We start from the raw sequence: 21,807 nt of genomic DNA, 5'->3' as shown, positions 1-21,807 counted from the left end.
CCAGGATGCTTTTCAAAACCCAAATAGTCTGACTCAAACTTAACCCGTAACACTTAATTCTGCCTCTCTGTGTTAGAATGTGGTTTACAAATAAAGTGAATCCTTACATAATTGTAATCCATATATCATTATAAGTTAAAGTATAAGAAAATATCCAGTGTTGTTCTTAGTTTTCTCATTTCACCAAAGGTTGTCAGTATTTCCATATCAGGATGGGTGTGTTGAAGGCATGTGAGAATGTTCACTCAGTGAAATGCAGTAAGTTCCAAAAAGGAGAAATTGTGTTTACCGTCTTGCTGTAAACTTTAGAACCAATAACAAAAGAATGAATAAAACCCCCAAACCACTTAGAAGCAAGAGAACACCATTATAAATAACTCAGAAAAGAACTCCAAACTTTACAATTGCCGACAATTTAGAAAATGATGATAACAGCACTAATCACACTTATTGAACAGTCAGTTCTCAAGAAGAGTCAAATAAAAATAAAGTACTTGAAGAGCTTATCTTCAAAAATGAGAAAAACAGGATGAAAAATGAACGCAGTGAAAGCAGGGGAAAACATTGGTAGAGATACAAAAAATATGCTAGCAAAGTAATGCTTAAGATCCTTCAACCTAGTCTTTGATGGTATGTGAACTGAGAGCTTCCAGATGTACAAGCTGGATTTAGAAATGGCAGAGGAACCAGAGATCAAATTGCCAACATTCATTGGATCATAGGAAAAGCTAGAGAATTCTGGAAAATATCTGCTTCATTGACTACATTAAAGTCTTTGACTGTGTAGATCACAACAAACTGTGGAAAATTCTTAAAGAGACAGAAATACCAGACCTCCTTACCTGCTACTGCCTCCTGCGAAACCTGTATGCAGATCAAGAAGCAACAGTTAGAACTGGACATGGAAAAACGGACTGGTTCAAAATTGGGAAAGGAATACGTCAAGGCTTATTTAAATGCACCCTGCTTTTTAAAAAGCAGAGATGTTACTTTGCCTACAAAAGTCTGTATAGTCAAAACTATGGTTTTTCCAGTAGTCGTGTACGGATGTGGGAGCTGGACATAAAAAAAGGCTGAGTGCTGGAGAATTGATTCTTTTGAACTGTGGTGCTGGAGAAGACTCTTGAGAGTCCCTTGGACTGCAAGGAGATAAAACCAGTCAATCCTAAAGGAAATCAACCCTGAATATTATTTGGAAGGACTGATGCTGAAGCTGAAGGTTCAATACTTTGGTCACCTGATAAGAAGAGCTGAGTCGTTGGAAAAGGCCCTGATGCTGGGAAAGATTGAAGGCAGGAGGTGAAGGGGATGACAGAGGATGAGATGGTTGGATGGCATCATCGACTTAGTGGACATGAGTTTGAGCAAACTCTGGGAGATGGTGAGGGACAAGGAGGCCTGGCATGCTGCAATCCATGGGGTCGCAAAGAGTCAGACACAACTGAGCAACTGAACAACAAAATAAAAAATAGGAAACAAATAGAAGTGATGCATGCCAAAGCTGGTTTTTTGGAGAGAGTGGCATACATATAGACAGACTGCTGGCAGGGTTAATTAAGGTGAGAGGGAATGCACACACAAAGCAGTGGTAAAACTTAGCTCCAGGGAGGATGAGGTAGATCTGTGTTCCTGCCCCTAAGTTTAAATATATATATAAATAGAATAGGTGGTTTTCCAGCTGTATTTTTGGTAAATAATCAAAACTGACCCCTTCTCCCCCAGACCTCTGGATGTTGGGGCTCCTCAGAACTTGGTCGTGGGCCTCCTTCTGTCTCCATTCTCTTCTTCTGGAGTATCTCATTGAGTTTATGGCATCAGCAGACATGCATTATGCTGGTGGGCTCCACATGAACCTATAACATGGACCTCTAAACTCAGACTTTCAGATCAAACCCCTGACTTGCCCTGTCCATTTGCTGTTACACAAGACACCTCAAACTTTAAGGGAAGAAAACTCCAAACTTTTGACTCCCTCCTTGACTGTAAACCAATTCCTTCTGTGGTCTTCCTCACAGTAGCACAGCCACAGGTGCAGTAGTAGCACAGGTGCTTAAGCCAGAAGCCCTGCAGTGATCCTTTGTTCTTCACTCCCTCATTCACCATGCAGAACCTGTCATCCTCTCCTACCTCCAGAAAAAAAATCCCAATTCTATCCTTGGTCATCATTGCTACAACACTCAGCCATCACTTCCAAACTGGTCTCTGGTTTTTTTTTTTTTCTCCCTTCCTGTGCATTGTCAGTCCTATAAAATGCTTGGTCATTATCTCTTCAAGACTTTCTCTTCTGTCCCCAATTCTTGCTAGATTCTAGAATCTTTTAGGTCTTCTTGTCATCACGATGTCTGAAACCTTGCCTGCTGCTCTTTGGTGGTCTGTTTACATCTCAGGCTTGGCACTCTGGGCTGTTTTACTTTGTAATCTTGGGTGTTCATGGGAAATGATCTTGAATTATTTCACAGATGCCTCCCCCCGCACCCAATCCCTTCCATCCCTGCTTGTCTCTCTCTCTCTGGAACTTCTAGGATGTTGGTCCTCCCAAAGTTGTCCTCTTACTTTCCTCTTCTGTCTTTCATCTCTTTGTTTTTTCCATCTGTTCCTAGGAATTTTCCTCAGCTTTATCTGTGACTTCTCTTGAGTTTTTTTTATTTCTGCTGTCCTGTTTTTTGTTTTCCAGAGCTCTTCTTTTGTCCTTGGATCTCAGCTCTGTGAAGGCAGGACCTCAGCTCTATACTAATCACCCTGGCACTGCCAGTACCTGGCTCACTGTCTGTCCCAGGTCAGGCATATTCACTAAGAGCATTGTGAATAAGTTAGGGGAGGGGCGGGAGGTGTGACCACACCCTTGACCCTTGACCGTGGGAAGGAAAAGTCAAGGATGTTTTGGAAAGACTTTCATTCCTGAAGGATGTGCTCTACTGGTTAGGCATTGAGTATATTATGATCTCCAAGGAAGAGAAAATTCCTGTACTGTTTAAACTGTACTGGAGCTTTGAAAAAGAAAGGAAGCTTCATAGTTTTATCTTAATGGCAAATCCTGACAGAGCTAATGCAGAAGGGAGATCCTGGACCAACTTTTTCCTTCCCAGGGTTGTATAAAACCCTAAGGAAATACATTCAGGTAGTAACCCACTCCAGTACTCTTGCATGGAAACTCCCATGGATGGAGGAGCCTGGAAGGCTACAATCCATGGGGTCACGAAGAGTCAGACATGATTGAGTGACTTCACTTTCACTTTTCACTTTCGTGCATTGGAGAAGGAAATGGCAACCCACTCCAGTGTTCTTGCCTGGAGAATACCAGGGACAAAGGAGCCTGGTAGGCTGCCATCTTTGGGGTCGCACGGAGTCGGACACGACTGAAGCGACTTAGCAGCAGCAGCAGCAATAGCATCTAAAGCTCAGTGTCTTAAAAGGCCCAATACAGTCTCTAAGATGAAAGTGTGTAGAAAACTTTCAGAAAAGGGCCTTACTGTACAGCTCTGTACATACTTAATTTTTTAAGTGCTGCATCTATAAACATATCTGAAAAGAATGTTCCTTGGGACATGGTTTGGGAAAATGCTGCTACAGATAATACAGTAAAAGGGCAATGTATTTATCATTTCAGGAACTCAAGGATGTTAAATATTAGAAATTTTATTTTATTAAAATCCACTTTGGTTTTTTATTTAAAAATCATGGTGATGATTTTTTTAAATTGATCAATCTATGTTCCAACTGCAAACTGTTAACAGTGATAAATATGATTTTTAAATGCCCCATACACCTTACTTGCCTCCTGAGAAACCTGTATGCAGGTAAAGAAGCAACATTTAAAACCAGATATGGAACAATGGATTGGTTCAAAATTGGGAAAGAAATACATTAAGGCTGTAAATTGTCACTCTGCTTATTTAACTTATATGCAGAGTACATCATTCAAAATGCTGGACTGGATGACTCAAGCTGTAATCAAGGTTGCTGGAGAAATATCAGCAACCTCAGATATGCAGATGATACTACTCTACTGGCAGAAAGTGAAGAGAAACTAAAGAGCCTCTTGATGAGAGTGAAAGAGAGTGAAAAGACAGACTTAAAACTCAACATTTAAAAAATTAAGATCATGGCATCTGATGCCATCACTTCATGGCAAATAGATGGGGGGAAAGTGGAAGCAGTGACAGATTTTATTTTCTTGGGCTCCAGTATCACTGTGGATGATGACTGCAGCCATGAAATTAAAAGACACTTGCTCTGTGGAAGAAAAGTCATAACAGACTTAGATGGCAGATTAAAAAACAGAGACATCACTTTGCCGATAGATGTCTGTATAGTCAAAGCTATGGTTTTTCCGGTGGTCATGTACTGCTGTGAGAGTTGGACCATAAAGAAGGCTGAGTGCTGAAGAATTGATGCTTTTGAACTGTGGTGCTAGAGAAGACTTTTGAGAGCTTCTTGAACAGCGAGGAGATCAAACAAGTCAATCCTAAGGGAAATCAACCCTGAATATTCATTGGAAGGGCTGAAGCTGAAGCTCCAATACTTTGGTCACCTGATGCGAAGAAGTGACTCATTGGAAAAGACTCATGCTGGGAAAGATGGAGGGCAGGAGAAGAAGGGGGTGACAGAGGATGAGATGGTTGGATGGCATCATCAACTCAATGGACATGAGTTTGAGCAAACTCTGGCAGAATACTGAAGGACAGGGAAACCTTGCGTGCTGCAGTCCATGGGTTTGCAGAGAGTTGGACACGACTTAGTGACTGGACAACAACATACATTAATGGTGAAAGACTTAATTAAATTAGACTGGCTGTTGAAATCAGAAACTGAGATAAAAATGTTTATTATCAGAATCATTTAAAGTTCTGAATGTGCTAACCAATAAATAAGACAAAATAAAACAATATGGATCAATGCAGGAATAGGGAGAAGGGCTTGATGACTTGCCCTTAACAATAATTAAAACACATTCTAGGACTTAATACTGTGATGTGGGACAGGGTAGACATTGATAGAGTAGAACAGAAAGAATAGAAACATAACCAATAAAAAAAAATTAATGCTTAGTATATGATGCTTGAAATCAGCAGAAAATGAACTGTGTAGAAAATAATTATTTGGAAAAAAGTTAGATTTCTGCTTTATATCAAATTACATTTCAGTTGAGTTAAAGACTCAAATGTAGAAAATAAAACCATGAAAGGGCCGTAAGGAAACTTATATTAAATAGGCTAGACAAGGCAGGTAGGAAAAGAGAAAGATTGATTTTACCACTGCTTAATTTAAAGCTCATATGAAAAACCATTGAAACTAAATTTTCAGTGTACCTGAGAAAATACAGCAAACTCCATAAGAAAGGCTAATGTTCCCAGCTCATAGAATTTCACCAGTTAATTCAAAGGAGAGAGAGTCCTGGTAGAGTAATGAATGAAGAACCACTTAACAAAAAAATAGTAATGCAGATAACCAATTAGTGTTTAAAAAGGGCTACCTTCACTTGTTATCATTATGCATTATTCACATGGTAGGGGACCCTTTAGCAGTAGGAGTATTGGTGGTGGGTCATTGTGGTCTCCTAAGTCAACCAATAGATGTGACCTTTAGAGACAAACTGTCTCTAAAGGAAGAGTCAGTGTAGTGAACCAGTACCTGCCATTTCTAACACCATACATAAATTCTGAGTGGGAACTGTGTATTTCCTGAAAATATTTTTCCGTTTACTTTTTTTGTGGATAACTTAAAACCTATTCAAAAGTAGAATAGTTTAATAAATTGCCATGTACCATCACCAGACATTCCAGAAAAGTCTCATTTTGCCTATATCCCCAAATTCATTGAGATTCTTGGCATTTGAAGTTTAATAATAATTAAACAGAGAAATCTAAAGTAAAATAATAGTCCCTCCCACACACTCCATCCCTCAGAAAAATATTCTCTTGAATAACTAGCAATAATGTAGTGTTTATCCTTCCATATTTTGCATTATTGCTGCAGAAATACAAGCGTGCACATATACAACTTTATCATTATTTTATAATTTTTCACCTCAATAATTTGTTGGGGTCACCTTCCCAAGACAGTCTGTTTAGATCTATTTCATTGTTTGTACAACTGCACAATGGTAAGTAGAATGAAATAGTCTATATTAAACTACTCCCAGGTGATGGCAACAGTAAAGAATCCACCTGCCAATGTAGGAGATGCAGGTTTGATCCCTGGGTCAGGAAGATCCCCTGGAGGAAGAAATGGCAACCCGCTCCAGTATTCCTGCCTGGGAAATCCCATGGACAGAGGAACCTGACGGGCTATAGTCCATGGGGTCACAAAGAGTCAGACACGACTGAGCGCACACATGCACACACGCACACAAACCATTTCCCAGTTGATACACAGCATGTTATTTAAAATATTTTCTGTTGCAAACAATGCTGAAATACCTATTTTCATGTTAAATAATGAATATTAAAATAAATGATGATAGTGTTTTTAAATTGATGAAATTGGTAGGGATTTAAAAGTATAAAGGGCTTCCCTGATAGCTCAGTTGGTAAAGAATCCACATGCAATGCAGGAGATGCCAGTTGAATTCCTGGGTTGGGAAGATCTCCTGGAGAATGGATAGGCTACCCACTCCAGTATTCTTGGGCTTCCCCTGTGGCTCAGGTGGTAAAGAATCTGCCTACAATGCAGGAGACCTGGGTTTGATCCCTGGGTTGGGAGGACCCCCTGGAGAAAGGAAAGGCTACCCACTCCAGTATTCTGGCCTGGAAAATTCCATGGACTATAATCCATGAGGTTGCAAAGAGTCGGACATGACTGAGCAGTTTTCACTTTCACTTAAAAGAATAAAACCCCCTGCTACAGTGAGTAGCAAATGGACATTTTTAAAAATTTATTTCACAGAAGTGTAGTTTATTTACAGTTTTGTGTTAATTTCTAATGTATAGCAGTGATTCAGTAATACATATATATGTGTGTGTGTATATATATATTCTTTTTCATTATGGTTTATCACAGGATATTGAATATAGTTTCCTGTGCTATACAGTAGGACCTTGTTTTGTCATTTGGTTTTGTTTTTTTCTGGCCAGACCACTCAGCATATGGGATCTTAGTTCCCCAGCCAGGGATTGAACACATGTCTCCTGCAGTAGAAGCATGGAATCTTAATCATTAGACTGCTAAGGAAGTCCCAGGACTTTGTTGTTTATCCATTCTGTATATAATATTTTGCATCTGCTAATCCCCAAACCCCAATCCATCCCTTCCTTATATCACCTTGACAACTACAGGTTTATTCTCTATGTCTGTGAAGCTGTTTTATAGATAAGTTCATTTGTGTCATATTTTAGATTCCAGATGTAAGTGATAATGGTATTTGTCTTTCTCCTGACTTATTTTACTTAGTATGATAATCTCTGGATCGATCCATGTTGCTGTAAATGGCGTCATTTCATTCTTTTTTATGGCTGAGTAGTAATCCTGTGTGTGTGTGTGTGTGTGTGTGTGTGTGTATCACATCATTTTTTTTTTTAGTATAGGTTATTTTAATATTCTGGGCTTCCATTGTAGCTTACTCGGTAAAGAGTCTGCCTGCAACACAGGAGACTTGGGTTCGATTCCTGGGTCAGGAAGATTACCTGGAGAAGGAAATGGCAAACCACTCCAGTATTATTGGCTGGAGAATCCCATTGACAGAGGAGCCTGACAGGCTACAGTCCATGGGGTCGCAAAGAGTCGGACACAACTGAGCGACTTTCACTCGATTTTAATTTTAATTAAAGTCTAGTTGATTAGTTTCTGTACCACATCTTCTTTGTCCTTTCACCTGTTAATGGACATTTAAGTTTTTTCCGTTTCTTGACTATTATAAATAGTGCTGCAGTGAACATTGGGGTGCATGTATCTTTTTAAATTTCTCCAGATATATACTCATGAGTGGAATTGCAGAATCATATAGCAACTCTGTTTTTAGTTTCTTGGGGAACCTCTATACTGTTTTCCATAGTGACTGTGCCAATTTACATTCTCACCAATAGTATAGAGGACTCTCCACACTCTATCCAGCATTTGTAGACCTTTTTTGGTCTGATCTTCAGATATATTATTTGTGGACTTCTTAATGATGGCCATTCTGACCAGTGTGAGGTAATACCTCATTGTAGTTTTGATTTGCATTGCTCTAATAACTAATGATGTTGAGTGACTTTTCATGCACCTGTTGGTCATCTGTATATGTTCTTTGGAGAAATGTCTGTTTAGGCCTTTTGCCCATTTTCCAGTTGGGTTGTTTTTTCGTTGTTGAGATACATGAGCTGTTTGTATGTTTCGGAAATTAAACCTTTGTTGGTCACATTAACAAATAGACATTCTTGGTCTCTGGATGTGATTGTAAATTCACCCAACCTTTCTGTATGTATTTAATATTTAGCAGTTTGTATCAAAACACTTTTCAGTAGAGTATTCACTGTTTGACAGATCTGTTCTAGTCCTGGGAACTTGTCATAAGCAGATATTCACACTGGTGCCAGGGAAAGATGATCCATTGCAGTTGGTTATGTTGCTCCCAATGTCATACTTTAGGGGACGTGTTTAAATAAGATGTGGTATGGTACAGCCACTAGATGGAATGCTAAGTAGCCTCTAAGGTGCTGATGGAGGTTGCCATCTCTTGAGGTCAGGCTGTTAACTGGGGCTGCAGGCTAGTTGGGAAGCAGCATGTAAAATAGGATTGATTCCTCTTTGGGCCACTTGATGACCTGTTTGTGCTCCAAGAGCAAGGATGACATCAGATAGTCCTGTTTCCCTTTCTAATCCCAGTGCCTGGGACCCAATAACATGCTCTAAAAGCCCTGGGATTCAGAACCAGAGTGCTGCATGCTTGTCATCCAATGTGAGATGATGAGCAGTCTTCAAGATTTTGTGTCTTTCTTTTTGCTTATCTGCCGTTTATAGTTTTTCTACATTTTAGTATGTATTGCTTGCATAATATAGGTAAAGTTAAAACAAAGGTAGACAAATAAGCAAAATGTCACATGAGATGGAAATCCTGGTATGGTGGACAGAACTGTGGCCTGAGCATCAAGGCTCAGATCCTGCCTCTTCTATGGTGGGCCAAGTCTTGTGAACTCTGACACAGCATCTAGTGCTGAGCCTTTGCTCTTGCCTCTCTGCAATGGGGCTGCCTGCCCTACCTGTCCCACAGGTGTGTTTGAGGGTTAAAATTAAAAGAGAAGACTAGTGTTCATCTGCCTAGTTCACTTACTCAATTTCAGTTGCCAGATTTGAACCTGAAATCTGGGTGTCCTTCCTTGGACTCTGTTAAGTGTCCCCTTCCCCTTTTTAAACGTGCTTTGAAAAGTGAACACCATAGCTGTCGGATATAACTGTCAGGTGAGATGTCACCTGCACTAATGATAACAGTAAAAACAGATACCAGGCTTTTTGGATCTTAGTATATAATTGGGAGTAAATCAGTAACATTTTTTAAGATGTGAAAAATTTATGTTGATCTAAATTTAAAGTACATCTCTTTTAGTATCCTTCACTGTCATACTGGTTTTTGCTAAACATCACCATTCATGGGGGAGTTGGAATAACTTGGGCACCATGTATGTTTTCATCTTTGAATTGGTACTGATCTGATGACTTTGTGGGCCACCAGGTCAGTGAAGTGCCTGCATAGGTGAGGAAATGGTAGAGTGGCAGCCAGCTGCAATTCACACCTCATTGGGAGTGTGACTGTGAAGTGGCACTTGACGCTGTCAATGAAACTGATAATTCCATTGCAGCAATTAGAACTGTTCCCAGGAACAATTAAGCTTAACTTTGAGAATCCTCTCTTCCTGTCAACTCTACCTTAGGTTATAAGAGAAAGAATGAGTCCCTACAGGTGATGAGACATATTATGGTATACCTTCATTGTTTCAATATGGGAAGCTATCCCACACCTGCCACACATGGGGCACCAGACACATGAGGATGTGTTGGGTTCTGCTCCAGGAACCACCTGCTTCCTGTAGCATTCAGCAAAGCTGGATCAAGAGTGCAGGACTTATTATAGAGAAACTTCTGAGTCATCCCAGACATCCCTGCCCTCACGATGTGGCAGCATAGTTCAGAGCCCAGGCTGTAGAGCTAGACATGATCTTGGACTGCTGGCTTTGTCTCTCTCTTGTAAACTGAATGATTATAGAAGCTACTGTGGAAGGGTAGGCTAATGGGTGGGAATGCATAACGTCTTGAGACAGAAATCTCTCAGGAATATTATTTATATATGAATATATTGTATGGAGCTTCCCAGATAACTCAGCTGGTAAAGAATCCACCTGCAATCCAGGAGACCCCAGTTCAATTCCTGGGTCTGGAAATTCCCCTGGAGAAGGGATAGCTAGCTACTCACTCCAGTATTCTTGGGCTTCCCTGGTGGCTCAGATGGTAAAGAATCCGCCTGCATTGCAGGAGACCTGGGTTTGATCCCTGGATTGGGACGATCCCCTGGAGGAGGGCATGGCAACCCACTCCAGTATTTGTGCTTGGAGAATCCTTGTGGAGGGAGGAACAAGAACATGGCAGGCTACAGTCCATGGAGTCGCAAAGAGTCAGACACAACTGAGCGACTAAGCACACATGCACATATATATGTGTATATATATAATTTTTTAAAATGTATTTTTGACTGTGGTGGGTCTTTGTTGCTGCTTGGGCTTTTCTCTAGTTGTTGCGAGCAGGGGCTACTCTAGTTGCAATGCACAGGCTTTTTTTTTTTTAATAGAAACGTAGTACTCTTTATTTTTGTTTTTTGTTTTTTTCTTTTTTTCATTTATTTTTATTAGTCGGAGGCTAATTACTTTACAGTATTGTAGTGGTTTTTACCATACTTTGACATGAATTCAGCCATTAAAAAGAATTAATTTGAATCAGTTCTAATGAGATGGATGAAACATGCTTCTTACTGAGGTGATTTCTCTTGTCACAGAGCACAGGCTTCAGTAGTTGAGGTTCCTGGGCTCTAGGCACACGGGTTATTTGCTTTGTTGCATGTGGGATCTTCCTGGATCGGGGATCGAACCCATATCTCCCTCACTGGCAGGCAGAGTCTTTACCACTGAGCCACACTAGGGGAGCCCAGGAATATTATTATTAATATTGAATGCTATTGTATATAGCTTTCTTAATTATTTAAGTTTAGTTTTTGTTTTTTAAAGTAATTTATGTTCCTTCCAAGTAAATCAGAACATACAGAAAAATGGGGAATAAGCCAATCCTTTTGAGCATTTGGATCCTGTCCTTCTTACCTGTTTGCATTCATGCATATATGTACATATGCACTCTTGTGTGGTAATTGCTTATTTTTTAGTTAATTCGTAGTTGTAATTTTACTATGCAGTATGTTGTATCTGGCATCTTGTCCTTTTCCTCACATAGCGTGAACTTTTCCTATAAGTATATACATTCTTTGGTTTTTCTTCACCTATTAAGGAATATTTAGCTGAAGTATTTACATGACAATCTCATTTCCATATCTGGAAATGTTAAGATCTAAAAATGGCATTTCCAAAAGACATTTCCCAAACAATAGAGGAATAGCAGCTTTCTAGAGAAGTGAATTGAACACATGGTTAATTTTGTCATTGAAACTTTGAGTATTATTTTTAACATAGATATAATAGCCTTTAACCTAGTTAATTTTCTTTCTCTCCTCAGGACTATTTTCCTAGTATTACTGTTTTCTCAATATGCCAGAAATGTTAAATTTCCTCTCCCAATTTACAAATCCAAGAAAGGATGGACTGCATATAAGTTACAGCTTTTCAAAATGTTCCCTGTGAGTAATTACCTTTGTTTTTTTGAGACAATCTTGCATTTGGTTCATATGTAAAATGTTTATAATGAGAAGAGGGGTTTAAGCAGATTGTCCTGAGGGACCATGTCTGTGTGATGATATCAGAGTACTAATGACCATCCAAATCATCATGGACCTAAGTTTTAGAAGTGGTTGAAGTTTCCAGTCCTGGAGTCCTTTTCAGTTCAGTCGCTCAGTTGTGTCTGACCATTTGCAACCCCATGGACTGCAGCACACCAGGCTTCCTTGTCCATCACCAACTTCCAGAGCTTGCTCAAACTCATGTCCATCAAGTCAGTGATGGCATCCAAAAGTCCATGGAGTCTTTTTAACAGTACATAAGAGGACATTGATTCTCCCTGGAACTGAAGGAGATCGGACTCCACGGCCTTTTCAGGCCCATCGTCCATTATTCTTATTTTACTAGCCAGTTTCAAACTAAATAACTTTACTGTATGAAACTACTCTCTCTAAATGTGATTCCATTCAAGGAATAGGTTTTATGCAGATCCTTTATGTGTTACTGATGGGCTCTGAGATATAATAATCCCACTGCAGGAAGGCATGTTTTGCTAGCAACCACCACTTCTGTTGGCCTGACAGAGCTTTTTCCTTTGACCACTTCAGATCATCCTGGCCATCCTTGTGTCCTGGCTACTCTGCTTCATCTTCACAGTGACAGATGTCTTCCCTCCTGACAGCACGAAGTATGGCTTCTATGCTCGAACTGATGCCAGGCAGGGTGTGCTTCTGGTAGCCCCGTGGTTTAAGGTCCCATACCCATGTAAGTATTCTGGTGGCCAAGAGTGGTCAGGAGCCCACAAGGGTCCAACCTAGAGGAGTTGGGAATTGGCAGGAAGCTCTGCAACACCAAAGGCCTTCTTTGTTGCAGAGCGTGCCCTGAAAGTCATACCATTCTGGCCTTCAGAGGAGTAGATAGCAGAGAAGGGAGGCAGGAGGCTCTGTCTCCAGAGGACTGTAGAGACTAACCAGCTCTCTTCTCAGTTGTACCAGTTGATTTTTTTGATTCCATTAGAACAAAATCCCCGGCTCAAGGAACCTCTTGCCAGATTTGAGCTCTAATGGCCAGGATTTGAGGTCACCTGCTTAGAAAGGCAAGTATAGAGCTGCACAGTAACCAAACCACTGAAATGAACAGACTTGAGTAGGAAGGTGCTGAAGATTAGTAGACTGCTCAAACCTGGTGGAATTTGTATAATCTTTCAATAGGTGGCTATAATAATTTTTTTAAAAAATTTGGTCACACCTGTCAGGTAAACTAATATTCACAAACAGATAATGGATCTTAAGTTATAATTTCATTGTTGGGTAACTCTTGGCCAAGTGGTGGGGGTGTATGATCCCCAGCTGTGAGGTATCACTTGGATTCATGTGTAGCATTTTCTGGACCCCAGCCCCAGAAGTGTTTTGTGTGAACCAAGTGATTATTACATGCTTGTTATAATGTGAAGACTCTGTTCCCAGCATTTAAGGTTTTTATTAGAATAAAGCCTGAACTTAGTCAGATTGTGCCAGTTTACACCCCTGTCCAATAGTCACATTTTCATATTTTCTGACAGTGAGGAAAAGCCAAAAATATAAAGATGGGGTCAAAGATAAATGTTCTAAGCATGTTAAGTGATAGTGATTCTGGCAGTTCTTCCTCCTGGTCTTAACACATTTACGAACACTGTAAAAAGTTTAATCTTTCTAAAGCATTCTGAATCTCATCAGATTATATGGTATAAGTGTGTATTTATGTATACCTGTCCCCTCCATACAAGGTTCCTAAACATACAAGTAATCTGAGATAAAATGAGATTAAAAGTCAGTTGATGAGGGAGTCAGGAGAAGGCATGGGAGAGCAGGTAGGAGGAAGCCCCCACAGCATATATGGGTGGTCCTCTGTACCTATACACATGGCTCTGAAGATGAGCACAAATACTAATAGGAACACAGAGCGGGCTGTCCCGGAGAAGCAGCAGTGTGTGTGTTGAGAGATGAGAGACTTCGCTCAGGGACCATGGGGCCTATGCTCAGGGAGGCATCACTGAGTGGACAGGTCCTTAACATCATGAATGCAGAGGTGCTGTCTGGGTTCTGTTCACAACAGCCCTTGAGTGCTGCTAGCTTCTCTATTGCCAGAGCTTCCCTAGATAAAGAGCTGCTCCCTGAGCCAGAAGGGCATAGTCTTACGTACTTTCTAATCCAGAGATAAGTTTTCATGTATCTTAATCCAGAGACAAGCTTTTATATATCTAGACCAGTGGTTCTTAGTCTTTAGTATGCTACGAATTACTTGGACTAGCATTTCATGTCCAAAATGTCAGAAGTGCCAGGCTGAGAAACCCTGTTATCAAGCAACAAACTAAAAGTTCTAGATAAAAAGAAAAATGAAATAACAGGCTTAAATAGAAAGCTGGAAGCCAACAGTTTTAAATTTTAAATAAATAATCTGAAGGAAAAGGGGTCAAAAATTAAGATTATAAATTTTAAATGTTGAAATAAATGGGATAAAGATTTTAAAAATCTTGCTGAGGATTTCAGGCAAAGTGTGGGGGATAAGAAAGCAGTTAAAGTAAAAAGACTGAGAAAAGGCAATTTCTGAAAAATAATAAATGGCAAAATAAGACTCCCACCCCAAAATCTAGATAAATAAATGAAACCGTATCACTGCCTTAATAAAGATAACTGTATCAAAGGTTATTTAGAAAACACAAAATGTTGCTTGATAAAGAAATCATCTGCATGAGAAGAATCCATTCCAAACCAATCCAGGGACGAGATGTTGACCAAGCCAGTTGCTGGTGGGTCTGCACCTTGAACCCCTGAATACAGACTGCCTCAACATCCCCTGGCCAGCTCCCATGGGGTAAAGTGAGCTCCGGGAAGGAAAAGTTCTGTCCATACACACACCCAAAGGATATTCTGTACATCTTACTTTATGTGTTATCTTTCTCCTCCCAAACTTGGGGTTTCTCCCATGACCCAGGAGACAGAGGCCAAGCCCCTCCAGGGGGTTGGTCAAGGCCTTCCAAACCTACCTGCCTCAGGCCTCCTCTGGTGAGCAGTAGCCTATTTCTTCCCAGCTCTGTCCATCCATTGATTGCCCATCCAGATCGCCTTCTCCACTCTGTTTCCTACTTTCCAGACTCTTCTTGAACAGGGACTGTGGCACTTCCTGACTTCCTAACTGGTACTGATTGCGATCTGGTTTGGGTCACCTTCATTTGACATTCATTGCACTGTTCAAAATCTTTTAGTGTCTTGATCCCTCAGTATATTGTTGGCCCCTGCCCAAGACATTTTATACATTTCTCTTCATGTACTTTCTACTTAGTAGCTCTGTAATAACTAATGGTTCAGGGAAAGAAAGTCTAGGTACTTTACAAAGAAGTCTATTCATTTTAACAGTGAACATTTAAACATGCTGTTTTTATTAAATAAGATCAGTGGTTTTCAATGTCCAAATAGATATACTTTTAAGATATACTCTTAAATCTGGATACTCAAAATCAATCTACCTGGGGTCTTTGCTTTGCTTTCTTAAAGGAAACTCTTTAATTTTCTGTTACATGGTGTACTTGAAAAAAAAAAGTGCTGGTATTATACTAGAAAAGGGTTGTCTACACTTTGTGCCATGCTCTGCTGTTGGAATTTAAATTTATGTGCTGACTTTTCACTGCTTTTTCACTTGATGCCTCCCTCTGGACAGGAACACTGTTTTGTACCATGCTTTGCACAGCAGGGCTAAACATTCTCTGCATACAAATACCCATCCCAACATAGAAGGCTGTGTTAAATTCTAATTTAGCAGACACTGAGTGTGGCTTTGAAGCAAGAAAGAGGAGCACCCACCTCTTCCAGTCAAACAATTTCTTCTTTTAAATAAAGCAGACCAATCCTGATTATGACTTTCATTCAACTCAGAAACTATTCCCAGGCATCTTGCACTGATGACTTATGTGTAAAAATAGTTACCATGAGCTTTAAAAATCTGAGTGGTTCTTGTAGAGTTCTCTGACATACTGAATGACTCAATATCCTGATAACTTTTGGCTTCACCTCTAAGAAAGTTTATGAGGCTTTCATGCTTGTTTTCTTCCTTAGTTCAGTGGGGACTGCCCACCGTCTCTGCAGCTGGTGTCATCGGAATGCTCAGTGCGGTCGTTGCCAGTATTATCGAGTCTATCGGGGACTACTATGCCTGTGCAAGGTTGTCCTGTGCCCCATCACCTCCCATCCATGCAATAAACAGGTGGGTTCCTGAGAAAATGAACTCTTCACTGGGCCCAGTGCCTCAAACTTTGCTCTTTGGTTTGGACAGTCAAGAGTTTCAACATGAAGTAGCCAAGCATCAGGGCTCTTTATTGGCTGTTTGTTTCAAATAAGTAACTGCCCCTGTTTTGCTCTCATATTCCACACCCAAATAATATAGAGCAGAATTCCCACCCTTCTTTCTCATGGTGACAGTCATATAAGACATTCTCTGTGAGATCTCTCCAGACCTTAAACTCTCCAAAACAAGTGCCAGACACTGCCATTGTTCTTTGCTTGGTTTGGGGTCATGGATGTATTGTCCCCTTTGATTTCTTGTTTTCCCCACTGTTCATTTCACAGTTACGATTCATATATATAGAGAGAAGAGCAGGAGTAAATGAAGTCTGTAAAATATAGAGGTTTTATGAGCTGTGAAGTTTATATTCTCAGTAGATACAGTCTTCAGTTTCTCGATGCTGGAGTTAAATAGGGCCCTGTAGAAGCTGTAAGGAAAATAAAGTAGCCCAGATCATCCCACCTTTCCCAGCCAGCTGCCACCCTTCCAGATGGAATTGTGTGTGATGAGGACGAAAGGCCTGATATCTCTGCATCTTTTGCATTGTTTCTGTTGGTGCTTAGAGCCCTAGTTTTTCCATTTTTCTCTAATGAAGCTACTGCATATGAGTAAATTATTTATATATTGGTTCTTTTGAAAGTTCCAACATTTATAAAATTATAAAGCATTTTCTTTCTGATAAAACTGTATTAATAGGAAAGGAATCAAATCTATGGATGACCTTTGTTGTCTTAGATTACCATAAATGATTATTTTCTGGCAAAAATATTTTAATTTGGAATAATTTTTAAACATGTGTGTCTAATGTGTGATTCAGAAATGTGCTTCTGAAGGTTGAATGAGCATGGAGGACCCTGTTAAAATGCACATCTTCAGATCTGGGGTGTAGCCTGAGATTCTGCATTGCTAACCCCTCCTGGGGAGAGTAGAGGCTACAGGTGTGGACCCTGCCTTTGGGTCACAACCATTTAGACTGTTTCAGAGTATTTCTCCCATTGAATTAATGTTTTTCTTTACTCTATTCCTTTACATTTTAGGGGGATTTTCGTGGAGGGTCTCTCCTGTGTTCTCGATGGCATTTTTGGTACTGGGAATGGCTCTACTTCGTCCAGTCCCAACATTGGAGTTTTGGGAATTACTAAGGTACAGATATTTTTATAATTAAATGGTTCGGCCTCTAAATGTTGATCCATTTTGTTGATTGGTCTGGCCACTGTGAGTTCCAAAAGGATGGCCTCCAATTCTGAGATTGTCTTCTTCCCCATCTCTTTTTGATTCATTGATGGGTTTTTGGAATGCCTATAGAGGTCTCTTTCCCCTTGACTGGCCTGGGTAGGCAGGTATTCAGGTGCTAGTCCTTCATGCATTCTACGAATTTTTATTAAGCACTGACCCTTTGCCAGGCCACTGTTCTAGGCACTTGGGATACATCAGTGAATGAAAACCAAAAATATTTCCATCGTTTATGGAGTTTACATTCTATCAGAGGAAGACAAGCAATAAATAGTAAGCATAATAAGTATGACCGAAATATGGGGCAAAATGGGGGGATCAGGAGGGTAAGTTAGGGTGGTCAGGCTGAGCTTCATTGAGAAGGTGACTTTGAGCAAAGACCTGACAGAGCTGAGGGAGGGAACCGTGCAGGTACCTAGGGAAGGGGCCTTCAGGCAGGGGACACTGCCAGTGCAGAGCGCTATCACAGAACCACCCTGGCATGCTGCAGATCAGCAGGGAGGCCAGTGGGACATGAGCAGAGATAGGAGTGGGGTAGTTGGGTAAGAGCAGATGAAGTTCTTGAGGAAACTGAGGACCACGTCATGCAGTCCTTAAAGGCTGCCAGAGGCTAAGTGAAAGTGGTCAGGGGGAGGGTCCTGCAGGGTGTGAGTCCATCTGTTTTGTTTTTTTTGTTTTTTTTTTAAGAACTACTATGACTGCTATGATGAAAGTAGACAGCTGGGGTCTGGGAAGAGGGTGGAAACAGGAGACCAGTTAGGAGATGGCACTAATTCTAGATCAGAGATTGCACTCTGTCTGTGTGCTCAGTTGCTCAGTCATGTCTGACTCTTTGCAACCCCGTAGACCGCAGTCCGCCAGTCTCCTCTGTCCATGGGAATACTCCAGGTAAAAATACTGGAGTGGGTTGCCATGTCCTCCTCCAGGGGATATTCCAAGCCTAGGGATCGAACCCAGGCAGATTGCAGGCAGATTCTTTACTGTCTGAGCCACCAGGGAAGCCCAAGAATACTGGAGTGGGTAGCCTATCCCTTCTCCAGGGGAACTTCCTGACCCAGGAATCGAACCAGGGTCTCCTGCATTGCAGGCAGATTCTTTACCAGCTGAGCTACCAGGGAAGCCCCAGAAATTACATTACTCATACAAATAAATCAATCTTACAGTAAAGAATTAATGCAGTTTCAAACTGTAGCAGCATCATTCTTCTCTTTCAGATGAAATCTGTTGTGGAGTTAGTGAACAAAACAGCCATAGCAAGTCACTCAGGTTGAAGCAGTACCTGATCTGAAGTCCTCCCCACTTGTCTCTCCCCACAACCCCACTCCAAGCGTACATACCATCGTCTAGCTTCAGGAACAAGGAGGTTGCTTCTCGACCTTTCAGATTTACTAGGAAATAAATTTTATATCCCAGTTGCTTTGGGCCAATGCTTGCTGTTTGCCCAGGGTGTTGAGGAATGCAGCTCAGCCCTGGCCATTGTATGCTGCGCAGCTCGACACGGTTAGAACTGGTTCACCATCATGCAGTGTGGACTGCACGAGTCTCCTTCTCCTCAACCTTGTATCTTGAGAACTTGGGGGTGAGTTGGAGTGTTCTAGAACCATTTGACCTCTTTAAAATGAGAAATCTTCCTCTAGCTCTTTGCACAATTCTATAACCAGGAAAAAGAGACCAGATACTTGGTTTGGTTAATTTTAACTGCAAATCCAGGTGAGAGGGAGTAGAGCACACATTGTACAAGCCTGACTTGCTGGTTGGTTTTTCTCTTAAGTTGGCCAGGCCATCCCAGAGCTCAACCTTAGGTGTGCCATTGGCCACCCCTGCTGCCTGTCTCTCCTTGCACGTGACATGTGGGGGCTGCCTGACGGGCATTTCCTTCCAGGATGCCTGGGTCCTACTGCTGCAGATACTGGGCACGCAGAGCTAAGGGAAGGGTCAGATGGGCACCGGATGAGGTGTAAGCCATTAACGCTAGCTGGTTTGCTGCCATGAGCCTGTAGACCTATAACTAATCCTAAATAACATACTGGTAAAATTACTATAGATGGAGGGGCTCTTGGGGAAACAGTTTAACAAGCCAGCTCTCTTTCTGCACCTCTTTAAAATACATCACATAATTTAACTAGAGTCACTGTAGGAAGTAAGTAGTGCTGTCATCAGGGTTCCTTCTAAAACATGACTGAGATGGTTTGAGGAATAATTACCTTTATTATAATTTAGATGGTGCTGGCTTATTCTGAAAAGGCACCCTGCCGGCATTTTTTAATTGAGCCAGTTGATCTTCCTTCTGAGTTCCTTTGGAGCCACTTTGCCTAGCCTTATCGGTTTGAGGGGCAATATCAACCCTGGAGTTAGCTCCATTACCCTGACTCACAAGGGGCTATAATTGAGCCATCTACACAGATACCTTGGGGTGGGGAAGTAGAACTAGCACCAGAAGCTTCTCTGTGGCCTAAATCATGTGGCTAATGGAAGATCCCTGCCCAGGAAGAAGGAAGCAGAAGTTTCAAGGCTGTATCCTGCCTTTTATCCAGCTGAAGGACTTGGAACAGTTGCTTTTCTGATAAGAACTCGTGTGAAATCTAGCAATTCTAGATCTAGATCTGTGTTGTCCAGTATGGTAGTCAATAGCCACATATGGCTGGTGGATGCCAAAGGAAAGCACAGATACAGAACATTTCCATCATCGTGTGATATTCCTTCAGATAGCATTAGTCTGGACCATTGTATCAATATTCCAGAACATATAGAAAGAGAGTAATCTGTGGCTCTTTCTGAGGATCTGTTGCCATTTCCTGGCAACTCTACTACTTGCTGTCCTTTATCCAGTTAACGGCCTTCCATGTACAGACATGGACATTCTGACTACTTGATTAGAGGTGAGGCTGCCTATCTTGCTGTGTGTTCTGAAGTTCTGCGGGTTGGATGGGTTGGATTCCATGTGCAGTACTACTACGTTGAGAGTGTTCCACTGTCTGTCCCACAGAAAAGGGCAGCATGACACGGTAGGGAGGTGGTTGCTTTGGATTCAGCCCTGGCTCCATCATATTCTCCTAACATGACCACAGGCAAGTTACATCACCTCTCTGAATTTCTGTGCCCTTGTCTAATAACAATAGCTTGCAAAATTTTGAAATTACTTCATGTAAAACATTTAGCACATGGTTAGATAACCAAACTAGAGATATTGTTATACAATATGTAGACCTAAGTTTATTTCTAGGAAGAGTAAACACCATCTTCTCGGCCATACTATCTTTTTTGATAGTATCCAGAAGGAGATCATTTCTCATCTGCAGCATACCATCCTATTGAACACTTTTGGAAAGTCAGAAATGCAGTCAGTTTTTCAGTGGCCCTGGAGGCAGAGCTGCAGTTCAAGAAGGAGATCAGAAGGGAGCCTAGGAAGCGATTCCAGCAAGTGTGCGGGATGAGAAAGATGTGAAGGCTTCACATAAGCACCAGGAGGGCAGGGATTTTAGGGCTGTGTCTCTGGTGTTTAGAGTAGAAATGTATGATAGGCACTCGGTTAATGTTTGTTGAACAAAAGAGTGACTAATTTGCTGCTTTTTTTGATAGCGTCTAAGGGAGATCAGCCCTCCATGCATGGTTTTCATACAAGATTTATTGTTTCAGGCATCCTTGGGGCCAGCCCAGTCCTCCCCACTGCACATCTAACAGGGCTGACTCTACTGGGAGATGAATCCCTCTGTCTGGTTGCTCTTTGTCTTACTCAGGCCTCAAGACCATCTCTAGGGAATCCTCCCCAACTTTTCAAAGTTTTTTCTTCCCACTGGACTCCCACACAGCTTAATAATTGCAGCAGTACCATTATTTGACCATAAGCTTATGACTTACTTATATTTGTATCCATCACCTCCCCCTCCGAAGTGCTGGTCCTTGAAAATGTTTGCTGAAAATGCTTGCTTTTTGTAAGTGAAAGGCTTCCTTGTCATGTAATACAGTCAAGCATAAGTCATTTTGCTCCATTTCCTATTTGCATGACCCTTTTTACTGCATCCCTGCACTTAGTGGTGGTATAATGGGATGAGCTGTAAATTGGAATAATGGAAGCTAGGCTCCAGCATCAGCTGTGACTGATTCTAGCTGCGTAGCTTAGTAAAAGATTTGCTTCTTACTCTGAACTTGACCCTTGGGCTCATTGAGAAGCTCTTGGAAGGTCTAGCCCAGCATCATCCAGGAGAATGGTGCAGTAGTAGAAATGTTTTGTACTTGCACTATCCCCTGAGGGAGCCCCCAGCCACTTATTCCTACTGAACACTTGAAATGTAGCTAGTACAACTGAGTCCGTTTTTACATTTCATTTCATTTTAATTATTTAAATAGCCATTTCCTAGTCGTTGTAACTCACATATAAACCGTTGTGGACACTGTTCCATTTCTGGAAGCT

General features: G+C 41.2%; 1 protein-coding gene across 1 annotated transcript in view; it reads left to right on the top strand.

The window, feature by feature from the left end:
• SLC23A2 (solute carrier family 23 member 2) overlaps positions 1-21,807 on the top strand; it is a 138,229-nt gene that overhangs the window by 104,640 nt on the left and 11,782 nt on the right. Inside the window, exons 9-12 of the mRNA XM_065921452.1 lie at positions 11,689-11,809; positions 12,455-12,611; positions 15,938-16,085; positions 17,201-17,306. Coding sequence (XP_065777524.1) covers positions 11,689-11,809; positions 12,455-12,611; positions 15,938-16,085; positions 17,201-17,306 — 532 coding nt within the window. The remainder of the gene's footprint in view (positions 1-11,688; positions 11,810-12,454; positions 12,612-15,937; positions 16,086-17,200; positions 17,307-21,807) is intronic.

This window comes from Muntiacus reevesi, chromosome 2 (assembly GCF_963930625.1).
Source record: "Muntiacus reevesi chromosome 2, mMunRee1.1, whole genome shotgun sequence".
In the NCBI taxonomy this organism is placed as follows: Eukaryota; Metazoa; Chordata; class Mammalia; order Artiodactyla; family Cervidae; genus Muntiacus; species Muntiacus reevesi.
Note: the sequence above shows the minus strand (reverse complement) of the source record. Positions and strands in the feature narration are given on the sequence as shown.